Source organism: Carcharodon carcharias, chromosome 21, assembly GCF_017639515.1.
Source record: "Carcharodon carcharias isolate sCarCar2 chromosome 21, sCarCar2.pri, whole genome shotgun sequence".
Taxonomy (NCBI): domain Eukaryota; kingdom Metazoa; phylum Chordata; class Chondrichthyes; order Lamniformes; family Lamnidae; genus Carcharodon; species Carcharodon carcharias.
In genome coordinates, this window is record NC_054487.1 from 21,032,902 (window position 1) to 21,045,248 (window position 12,347).

General features: G+C 45.0%; 1 protein-coding gene across 1 annotated transcript in view; it reads right to left on the reverse strand.

The window, feature by feature from the left end:
• The window catches only part of nwd1 (NACHT and WD repeat domain containing 1), an 81,796-nt gene that overhangs the window by 42,078 nt on the left and 27,371 nt on the right, over positions 1–12,347 (reverse strand). The window contains exons 7-10 of the mRNA XM_041215635.1: positions 10,578–10,737; positions 7,113–7,230; positions 958–1,122; positions 190–384 (exon numbers count right to left, since the gene is read on the reverse strand). Of these exons, the coding sequence (XP_041071569.1) occupies positions 190–384; positions 958–1,122; positions 7,113–7,230; positions 10,578–10,737 (638 nt within the window). The remainder of the gene's footprint in view (positions 1–189; positions 385–957; positions 1,123–7,112; positions 7,231–10,577; positions 10,738–12,347) is intronic.

Sequence of the window (12,347 nt, forward strand, 5' to 3'; positions counted from 1 at the left end):
TGGATAAATTGACACAAAAAGTGTTGACCCATTTGGGGAGTGTTTTGGGTTGTCCTTCATCCAGCCCACCACCCCTCCATTAGAGGAAAGATCACTGATCTATGTACTCCATTGGGTCAGATGCCTTTTAAAGGTCAAAAAATTCAGATCTTTTGGGGCCTCACTGTAAGAACAGAACATGGAGTGTACCTTTGCTGAACCCAGTCAGTGTTGTCCTTAGTGGCCCACCAGGGGGCTGGAAGAAGCCACATAGCGGAGAGAAGATTGGGTTGGGGCACATAGCATACCATTTTACACATTGCTGGCAGAGCTCATCAATCATTGGGTAAGAACCCTTGAAGAAGTCAAGACGTGCCAACATCTCTACATACAGGACACTCTCGTCTACAAAGGAAATACAAAACAACATCATGTATTCAATACTATTAATGCTTTTCTTATGTTTAATCATGTAGGTATAGGTTACCCACCCCTAAGGACATCAGTTCCAATTCAAAGAGCATTTTTATCTCAACTATTTCTGTTTTATCAGAGCATGAGCATGAGTATTAACTCGCCCCATTCTCCCTGGCAGTGCTAACCCACTCCACCCTGTAAAGGAATATTAATGCCCTTATTCTCAAAGTGAATGTTAACCCATTCCATTCTCTAAGGCGTTACAACACATCCCATTCTTCAAGGAAGTGATAGTCCACTCCATTCTCTGGGTGTGTTAACTCATTCCATTCTTTTAGGGAGTAATAATCCACTCCATTCTCCAAGGAAGTGTTAACCCGTTCCATGCTATAAAGGAATGCTTAATCTTAGAGGAAATAATACCCCACTCATGTTCTAGTGGTGTTTTACCCACTTCATTCCCTAAGGAAACAATATTCGATTCATTCTCCAAAGCTGTGTCAACTCACTCCAGTTTCCAAGACAGTGATCATCCATTCTATTATCTATGATTGTCCTTACCTATTCCATTCTCCATGAAGTCTACTGTAGGCCAGATGAGCAATAGTGCATCTTGAATTAGCTGCACCTCTGGACAATCAATGTGCTTGGTGCATGCATAAAAATCCTCCAGCAAGCTCTTCATTCCTGTGACTTGTATTTTACAAACTATCCATTCCATGTTCCCTGAGAATTCAAAATAACCTGAGGTGTTAGCACAATGGTGAAAGTATATATTACTGTTAGACCCTAAGTCTGTCCTATAGAATAACCTGTGGTATTGCTGTTGGTTCAGACATTGTGGATCGAAAACTGTTAGAGAGGTGTTTGGGACTGGCAAATGAGTGTTACTTGGTGTTGTTAGGGGGAAGAAAGTAAGTAAGAATTTATGGCAAGGGAGAATTTATTGAAAAAGAATGAATTACTTAAAATCTCCAGGCAACCAGGGTTACCAAGCACATCGGCAGCTAAAGGTTACCAGATGAACCTTGCACAGCCTTAGGGCCTGAAACAACAGAAAGGCCTTGGGAGCCGGACTGCAGTCAGAGCATTGGCAATAACAACTAAGATTAAGTGTGCTCTTCAACAGATAGAGGAAGAACAGATGGTCCTGGTTTAGGTAGGAGGGAAGGTCTCTGCCTAGGTGAAAAATAGAGACATACGATGCATGTACCCATTACCAGGCTTGTCTGTTTAATGTAAACCTATGTGTTGACGAGATCGGAATCTGGAAACTGTTCTTGTATGTGACCGATAATGTATAAATGTGATGAACACTTGTAATTCAGCAGAGTACTGTCTCAAGCTGCATTGAGATGCTGCCCTCCTTGCAATTGCTCAAATAAACAATCGTGACCTGCACCTGAGACTCCTGTGGTTCATTTGTCAAAGTGACCACAACAGTGTCAAGATTGGCACATTTACTGGGCAAAGACAGTTTAAACAAATGACAAGGCCAAAGTCAAAGTGAGGAACACAAAGTTAGTTACAGCCACTCTTCTCAAATACAACAGAAGCACTGAGATAGTCACAGAAGAGTGGTCCTGAGATGAACAAAAAGAAACTGTTCTTGTCACCTGAAAGGAATATTTACTCAAACTCCAGGAGTTTTGTTCTCTCTGTCCATCTGCTTGTGTGAACGAGAACACCAACCATCCCAAACAAGCCATTCAATCTCAATTTCCGTGTTTCACTGAGGGTTTACTGTAATACACACACACATTTATTACCCATACACACACGTGTATATATATATCTATATATACACACACACACACGCATACAGGCATATATAAATGCACACGTGCACACACACACACACACACACACACACACACACAAATATATATATATATACACACACACACACATGCATACACACACATATATATTTTATATATATATTTATATTTATATATATAAACACACACACACACACACACACACATATGGGTCGCCAATTTGTTAACTTCCTGAATTGGACCCCAATTTTGTTATTCTCCCGGGTGAAGAGGGATGAGGATGTTTCCCCTAGTTGGGGAGCCTAGAACCAGGGGCCACAGTCTCAGGATTTGGGGCAAGCCCTTTAGGTCTGAGATGGTGAAAAATTTCTTCACTCAGAGGGTGGTCAACCTGTGGAATTCTCTAGCACAGAAGGCTGTGGAGGCCGGGTCGCTGAGCATATTCAAGAAATAAATTAATTTATTTTTGGATATTAGGGGCATCAAGAGGTATGGAGAGAAAGTGGGAATATGGCGTTGAGATAGAGGATCAGCCATGGTCATAATGAATGGCGGAGCAGGCTTGAAGGGCCGAATGGCCTACTCTTGCTCCTAGTTTCTATGTTTCTATGAGCTGGTTCCACTTCTTTATTCAATCCCCTTAGTTGGTCACAACAAGGTTAATTTAATAGGGATCCCTTCCCCTGTGGATACCTTGTCCCATGGATACCTTTTCCAAGTCCAAATGTATTTATTTTTTTAGAATGAGCTAACTTAACCAGGCTTTCTTGAGTCAAAGAAAGAGTAAGTTTATTAGTTGCTAAAAACCTAAGAAAAATCTTAAAAATGCAACACACCTACACACAAATCAGAAAGAATTAAGAGTCCAAATAAAATCTTTAAAAATACGTATCAGTCTTTGGCTTGTCCATGAGGCTTGGATGGCAATACATTGTGGCTGTTAAGTTGAGTTGTTCCAGTAGAACTGACTTCAGCAGTTTCGCAGTTGGTTTGGAGGTGCTTGGTTCTACAGGTAGGCTTAAGAGGCTATCCTATATCCTTTTTTATTGTGACTTCTGTTGAGTCTTGCCTCCAGCAACAGAGAGAGAGAGAAAGAAAGACTTTGCCTGCAACTTCAGGGATGACTAAGTGGTCTTTTTGTTGCTGTCACACACATAACACACCAGCACACACTGCACTGCTCCGCAGCTAACTTTTTAACCCATTTTTTCCCTGTGTTTTCTTGTAAGGGAAAATAAACCCATGCCTTGCACCCAGAGTCTGTTTACTTTCATCTCTGACCATTTTACACATTCTGAAATATAAATCAACAAAGGATGGGTTTTAGATGATGCTGAGACTGATAAATCAGTCTTTTGTCACCGCAACCACAGGAGATTAAAGTTCATGTATATTTCACGTCTATATATAGATATTCATATACACACATAGATCTCAGGATGTTCCAAAAGCTCTTTATAGCCACCAAAGTCCTTTCAAAGTGTAGTCACTTTTGTAATGTAGGAAACACAGTCACAAATTTACATGCATCAAGATCCCTCAAACTGCAATCAGATAAATAACCTGCACATTGATTTTAGTGAGTTTAGTTGAGAGATAAATATTGACCAGGACTTTGTGTGAATTCCTTTGCTCTTCTTCAAATAGCACCATGGGATTTTTACACCAGTTTGAGAGGAAAGATTTGATGTAACATCTCACCTGAAATACAATGCTGCGCTCCCTCAATACTGTACCGATAACATCAGCTTAGATTATAGGCTCAAATTTCTGGATTGGGACTTCCTGTTCGTCACACTCAGAGATGAGAATGCCACCAACTGAACTATGACTGACTCCATAATTGATGTTAATTTGCCATCCCTCTGGCCCACAGGACAGTCACTTACGGCCAAGTGTGGTATGAATGCTCACCTCAGGTAAATAGCTCACAAACAGAAGTCTCAGTGAGAATATGTTGACACTTTAGGGAAGGAAATCTGTTGTCCTTACCTGGCCAGGCCTACACCTGACTCCAGACCTACAGCAATGTGTTGACTCTTAAATGCCCTCTGAAATGGCCTAGCAAGACACTCAGTTATAACAAACCGCCACAAAGTCACAAGAAAGGAATGAGACCAGACGGACCACCCGGCAGTGGCCTAGGCACCTGAAATGACGATGGCAATCTCAACCCTGTTGACCCTGCAAAGTCCTCCTTACTAACATCAAGGGCTAGTGCCAAAATTGGGAGAGCTGTCCCACAGACTAGTCAAGCAACAGCCTGACACAGTCATCCTCACGAAAGCATACCTTACAGGTAAGGACGACAGATTTCCTTCTCTAAAGTGTCAACATATTCTCACTGAGACTTCTGTTTGTGAGCCATTTACCTGAGGTGACCACTCCTACCACACTTGACCATAAGTGACTGTCCAGTGGGCCAGAGGGACAGCAAATTAACATTAATTATGGAGTCAGTCATAGCTTAGTTGGTGGCATTCTCAACTCTGAAACCAGACACCACCATCACCATCCCTGGGTATGCCCTGTCCCACCTGCAGGACAGGCCCAGCAGAGGTGGTGGCACAGCGGTATACACTCAGGAGGGAGTTGTCCTGGGAGTCCTCAACATCGACTCCAGACCCCATGAAATCTCAGAGCATCAGGTCAAACATGGGCAAGTAAACCTCCTGCTGATTATCACATGCCGCCCTCCCTCAGCTGATGAATCAGTGCTCCTCAATGTTAAACACCACTTGGAGGAAGCACTGAGGGTGGAAAGGGCACAGAATATACTCTTGGGGACTTCAATGCCCATCACCCAAGATTGGCTCAGTAGCACCACTACTGACAGAGCTGGCTGAGTCCTAAACAACTTAACTGCTAGACTGGGTCTGCGGCAGGTGGTGAGGGAACCAACAAGAAGGAAAAACATACTTGACCTCATTCTCACTAACCTGTTTGCTGCAAATGCATCTGTCCATGATAGTATCGATAGGAATGACCACAGCACAGTCATTGTGGAGACGAAGTCCCACCTTCACATTGAGGATACCCTCCATCATGTTGTGTGGCACTACAACCGTGCTCAATGGGATAGATTTCAAACAGATCCAGCAACTCAAGACCGGGCACCCATGAGGCACTGTGGGCCATCAGCAGCAGCAGAATTGCATACAAACACGATGTGTAACGTCATGGCCTGGCATTTCCCCCAGTCTACCATCATCATCAAGCCAGGGGATCAACACTGGTTCAATGAAGAGTGCAGGAGGGCATACCAGAAGTAGCACCAGGCATACTTAAAAATGAGGTGTTAATCTGGTGAAGCTATAACACAGGACTACTTTCATGCCAAACTGCATAAGCAGCAAGTAAGAGGCAGGGATAAGCAATCTCACAACCAACAGATCTGATCTAAGCTCTATAGTCCTGCCACGTCGAGTTGTGAATGGTGGTGGACAATTAAACGACTCACTGGAGGAGGAGGAGGCTCCACAAACACCCCCATCCTCAAGAGGATGGAGGAGCCCAGTAAATCAGTGCTAAAGATAAGGCTGAAGCAGTTGCTGCAATCTTCAGCCAAAAGTGCTGAGTGGATGATTCATCTCGACCTCCTCCGGAGGTCCCCAGCATCACAGATGCCAGCCTTCAGCCAATTCGATTCACTCCACATGATATCAAGAAACGGCTGAAGGCACTGGATACTGCAAAGGCTATGGGCCCTGACAATATTCCGGCAATAGTACTGAAGACTTGTGTTTCAGAACTTGCCACGCCCCTAGCCAAGCTGTTCCAGTACAGCTACAACACTGGCATCTACCCAGCCATGTGGAAAATTACCCAGGCATGTCCTGTACACACAAATCCAACTCGGCCAACTATCGCCCCATCAGTCTACTTTCCATCATCAGTAAAGTAATGTCAAGTGGCATTTGCTTAGCAATAACCTGCTCACTGGCTGAGTCAATGGGAATTAGGGAGAAGACTCTCTGCTGGTTGGAATCATACCTAGCGCAAAGGAAGTTGGTTGTGGTTTTTGGAGGTCAGTCATCTCAGCGCTAGGAATCACTGCAGGAGTTCCTCAGGGTAGTGTCCTTGGCCCAACCATCTTCAGCTGCTTCATCAATGAACATCCTTCCATCATAAGGTCAGAAGTGGGGATGTTCACTGATGACTGTACAATGTTCAGCACCATTCGCGACTCCTCAGACCCTGAAGCAGTCCATGTCCAAATGCAGCAAGACCTGGACAATATCCAGGCTTGGGCTGAAAAGTGGTAAATAACATTCGCAAAACACAAGTTCCAGGCAATGACCATCCCACACTCAAGAAGCTTGACACTGCCCAGGACAAAGCAGCCTGCTTGATTGGCACCACATCCACAAACATTCACTCCCACCACCACCAACGCACAGTAGCAGCAGTGTGTACAAAATGCATTGCAGGAATTCACCAAGACTCCTTGGACAGCACCTTCCAAACCATGACCACTACTATCTAGAAGGACAAGGGCAGCAGACACATGGGAACACCACCACCTGGAAGTTCCCCTCCAAGTCACTCACCATCCTGACTTGGAAATATATCACCGTTCCTTCACTGTCGCTGGGTCCAAATCCTGGATCTCCCTTCCTAACAGTACTGTGGATGTACCTACACCACATGGACTGCAGTGGTTCAAGAAGGCAGCTCACCACCTTCTCAAGGGCAATTAGGGATGGGCAATAAATGCTGGCCCAGCCAATGACGCCCACATCCCGTGAATGAATAAAAAAAAAACCTCCACTCAATGCCATGAAGATCTCCTGCAGGTAGTTCAAGTTTATTGTGATACGTCATAAAAAATGTATATTGTGTTTTATGTCATTCTACAAACTACTGAGGATCTGATCAGTGACCTGCCCTCTCTTGTGCAATGTTATAACATAGACTGTGTAAGATCATCCTTACCAAGAACCTCCTGTTTCAGCTCATCAATACGCCCCGCATTCAGCAACTGGTACGGCAGTTCACTCAGTTTACGCAAGTTCACAACATCATCCCCAAATTTCAGCGGCTGTGCAGAGACCTAGGCCAAAAAAAATGTTCAATTCATTTATTAACACCACACTATAGATGGATTCAGTATCTAGCTGGAACTCCCATTCCTGATCACTGTCCAATGACTAGTACTGGGGAGGGAATATGTAAGGGTCAGGGACCAGCTCTGATGCCACTATAGTGGAATAGCATGTGAAGGCTCAGAGTCCAAGCTCACACCCAATGGGAAAGATAACAGAGGACTGATATGTCCCCAAGGGACCTCATCTCAGTCAGTGTTAGCAACTGAGCTATGACTGCCTCCGTAATTGATGTTAATTTGTTATCCCTCAGGCCCACAGGCACTTATGGCCAAGTGTGGCAGGAATGGCCACCTCAGGTAAGTGGCTCACAAATGGAAGTCTCAGTGAGAATATGTTGACACTTCCACTGAATGCCATGAAGATCTCCTGCAGGTAGTTCCAGCTCATTGTAATATGTCCTGAAAAATGGATATTCCACTTAATTTACATTGCTTTGCAAACCAGGCAGGAGCTCAGACAACGAGTGGCATCAGCCTCTTTTACACAATGTTATCATCTCACATCTCTTGTAACACATTTAATAAATGATGAAATGTTACCCTCCCCAAGTCTCTCTTCATTTAACCCTGCATGCCTCAATCCCAATTTAACCAGATTGAAGGACATCTGCCACACAGGACACCATTTACCCAGCCTATCTAAAGCAGATTGTGCACTACTGGTCTAAACTGTTAACTCAATTCCCTTCCTTTCAGGAGGGAGACGGTCTGGATTAACTGCATGTGGCATCACTCTAACAGGAAGAAGTCTGCGTGCATGTCCATGCCAGCATGTCTCATGCTGCCCGCTGTGGGCAGATTTAAGAATAGCTAATAAACTAATCTTCTTTGCCCACTTCACTCACTCTCTCACATGTGCGGAGAGGAAAATAAACAGAAAAAACTTGATCAGTAAAGGGAAAAAGTATTCTGGAAAGACTTTCCCTGACCTCCTCAGGCAATCAAAACTAGCCCAGAAGAAAACAGGGGCCAAGTGTTTCTGTAAACCAACCTGTGCTATGAGATCAGGGTGTTGAGAGACATCAGTGCAGCCTGTGAGATGATGAGAGATGATCTTATTGAAATATATAAGATCCTGAGGGGACTTGATAAGGTGGATACCCGGAGAATGTTTCCTCTTGTGGAGGAGACCAGAACCAGGGAACAAATAAGAGGTCTCCCTTTTAAGATGGAGACGAGGAGAATTTTTTTCTCTCAGAGGGTTGTCAGTTTATGGAATTCTCTACCCCAGAAAGCAGTGGAGGCTGGGGCATTGGATATATTCAAGGCAGAGTTAGACAGATTTTTGATAGACAAGGGAGTCAAGGTTATGGGGGGGCAGACAGGGAAGTGGAGTTGAGACCACAACCAGAGCAGCCATGACCTTATCAAATGGTAAAGCAGGCTCAAAGACCTGAATGGTCTACTCCTGCTCCTAAATCCTGTGTTCCTAATTTCAGCCTTGCCAGCATCATCTACGTTCTGAGCGGCAATGAGGCCAGTCAAGCTCTGTTTAATAATTTTCTTGGTCCAATCCTCTGTGACAAGATAAGCCTGCTCTACATCAGAAATCAAGTTTTCAGTGGCAGCGGCTTGACCATTTTCCTGAGATATTTTGACTGACTTTAAGACCACTTGTCCCTTATGGTTTCACTGCTCAGCTCCCTGGAATTACCTCTTGTCCCACTGCAGGTTGCACTCAGGCCTTTTGGTTCAATCACACGTGCAAAAAGTGGACCCGTTTGGCTATAAAACATAGATAAGTACACTGCAAACATAACTGTGCCTTCATCCTGAGGATATAAAAGGTGTTATAGATGCTTTTTGTTCCACACTTGTTTTGTTTCACAAACCTTTGTAGTGTGTGGTACATCCATTAAAGACTGCAGGAAGAGCTGGTACCAGGGCAGCATTTCTTTGTTAAATGCAGCTCAGGGTCGCAGACCTTTGAAACTAAGGAGGTGAGTTGTAATTCTCTTTAATTACTTCACCGCAGTAAATTACTTTGTCCAAAGCAGGAAATCTTCTTTTTCTTCACTGAATATTGCAATATAATCTTTCACAAGCCCCCCTCCCCCCCCCAAAACAGGCTGACAGGGATTTGGTTCAGGACTTAGTTGAAACACGGCTGACAGTGCAGCACTCGCTCATTTCTACACCTTTGACAATGCAGCACTCCCTCAGGATCGTACCTCTGACGGTGCAGCACTCCCTCAGGATCACACCTCTGACAATGCAGCACTCCCTCAATTCTACACCTTTGACAATGCAGCACTCCCTCAGGATATACCTCTGACAGTGCAGCACTCCCTCAGGATCTCACCTCTGACAGTGCAGCACTCCCTCATGATCACACCTCTGACAATGCAGCACTCCCTCAGGATCATACCTCTGACAATGCAGCACTCCCTCAGGATCACACCTCTGACAGTGCAGCACCCCCTCAAGATCACACCTCTGACTATGCAGCACTCCCTCAGGATCATACCTCTGACAGTGCAGCACCCCCTCAGGATCACACCTCTGACAATGCAGCTCCCCCTCAGGATCACACCTCTGACAGGGCAGCACTCCCTCAATTCTGCACCTTTGACATTTCAGTACTCCCTCTGTGCCACATATCTGACAGAGCAGCACTCCTTCAGTACCATACCTCCAAAAGTACAGCACTCCTTCAGTACTACAACTTCAACACTGCCTCACTATTTCTGCTTCTGGTTTAGTCTGTTGGCATCACAGACTAATATCTGTATTCCACCCACATTTATATGGGTAGTGCTAGCTAAACAGGCCTGGCCTGCAGAGATGGTGTCATACCGCTTCTCTGACAGTAGGACACTGTTTCAGTGCTGCACCTCCAACAGTGTAGCACTCCCTCAGTACTGATCCTCTGACAGTACAACACTCTGTCAGCACTTGTCAGCTTGGATTATATGTTCAAATCCTACAGTGGGGTTTGAACCTACAACCCTCTGGCTGAGAGGCAGAATGCAAATGTATCAGCCAAGCTGATAGATAGTCTGAAAGTTTCCAATACCCTGTGGCACTGACAGGACCTGAAACGCAAGAGGCAACTACTGAATACCCATGGGTGAAGAGCACATTTGTCCATCCACCCGATACCCACTGAGCCACAACTGACTCTGCTAGGGCCTGCTAGACTTGGAGAGCTAGGAGTCCAAATTGACTCAGAGGCCGGAGCGATACAAACTCCTCAAACTGTCATTGAAAAGATTATATTCCATGACACAACTCTGTGACTAGTTGACCATTTAAAGATCGGTGTGGGGCAATTGAGTCTGGCTGAACAGTACCTTCCTGTCTGCAACCAGCGTCTCCTTCAGTAGAGGAAGTGTGATGGCCTTTCTCTTCCCCAGGCTCCATGTTCCCTTGAAAAAATCCGCTAGCACTGAGTGGTGTTTGGTTTTCTCCTCCGCTGAGAGATACAGCTCATGCACCACTTCCACAAATTGCCTGAAATGAGCAGAGTAACAATTTTATGCCTCTGGCAGCTGGATGACTGAAGCTTCATTGTGGTGAAGTTTCAAGTTTATTGAAAAACGTGTGTGAGTACAGGTTCAGCCTGTCTGGGATGGAGGGCACATTTTCTAACTCTGGTGACACAGCCCTCAGAGCAAAACACTGCCGGCCCAGTCACAGGTGGGCTCCGGCTGGTTCCTTAGGGGTTTGGCCCTGCAGGGTCGTCCGGAGGTGAGTGGGGAGAAATTTCAGCCGCCCACCCACCTTACCTGCTCCAGTTGTGAGTCAGGCTGCTGGGTCAGCCCAGCTCAGGGCCTGTGTTACTGAAGTTGTATAGAGGGTCCTATCACCAGCATGGAGCCGGGCCGAGCTGTCCTACCTCTCCTGGCTGCACAATAAGTTAAGACAAAAGTGTCAAACTCGGCTTTCCGTTTGAAAAGCACTGGTTTGGCTGCCAAGCACCTACAAATTCTGATGGCACAGTGCAGGTCACGGTCAGCAGCAACCAACATTACGAAGGGTATTTCCAATAGGTGTTAGTCCCCAGTTTATAAACGCAAACAACTTGCCTGGTTCAGCTGCGTGCAGTGGATACCTATAGAGGATCCTTTACACTGTGGATGGTACACATGTGGCACAGAATGGTTGTGTGAACACTGCCTACCATTTTGAGTACTTCAGGTCACAACACAATCGAATTTCTAGGCCTGTATCTTTAAATGATGACAGTATGATACATGGGGAATCAATAATTTCATCATTGTGTCCCTCACCCAACATTGTACAAGCTGATTCTTACCTTCTAAGTAAATGAGTGAGAAAATGCTGGTTACATAGTGCAGCACTTTGAGGTATTTATCTAATTGGATGTTCAAAATGATTGAAAGATTTGCTAGAAAGATAGAAACTGGTGGGGTAGTCCAGAACAAGGGGACAAAACCTTAACAGCCAGGCTGTTTAGGAGTGAAACAAAAACAGAATTACCTGGAAAAACTCAGCAGGTCTGGCAGCATCGGCGGAGAAGAAAAGAGTTGACGTTTCGAGTCCTCATGACCCTTCGACAGAACTTAAGTTCGAGTCCAGGAAAGAGCTGAAATATAAGCTGGTTTAAGGTGTGTGTGTGGGGGGCGGAGAGATAGAGAGACAGAGAGGTGGAGGGGGTTGGTGTGGTTGTAGGGACAAACAAGCAGTGATAGAAGCAGATCATCAAACGATGTCAGCGACAATAATACAATAGAACACATAGGTGTTAAAGTTAAAGTTGGTGATATTATCTAAACGAATGTGCTAATTAAGAATGGATGGTAGGGCACTCAAGGTATAGCTCTAGTGGGTTTTTTTTTATATAATGGAAATAGGTGGGAAAAGGACCCAAACCTCCCTGTCGCTTGCCATTTTAACACTCCACCCTGCTCTCTTGCCCACATGTCTGTCCTTGGCTTGCTGCATTGTTCCAGTGAAGCCCAACGCAAACTGGAGGAACAACACCTCATCTTCCGACTAGGGACTTTACAGCCTTCCGGACGGAATATTGAATTCAACAACTTTAGGTCATGAGCTCCCTCCCCCATCCCCACCCCCTTTCTGTTTCCCCCTTCTTTTTT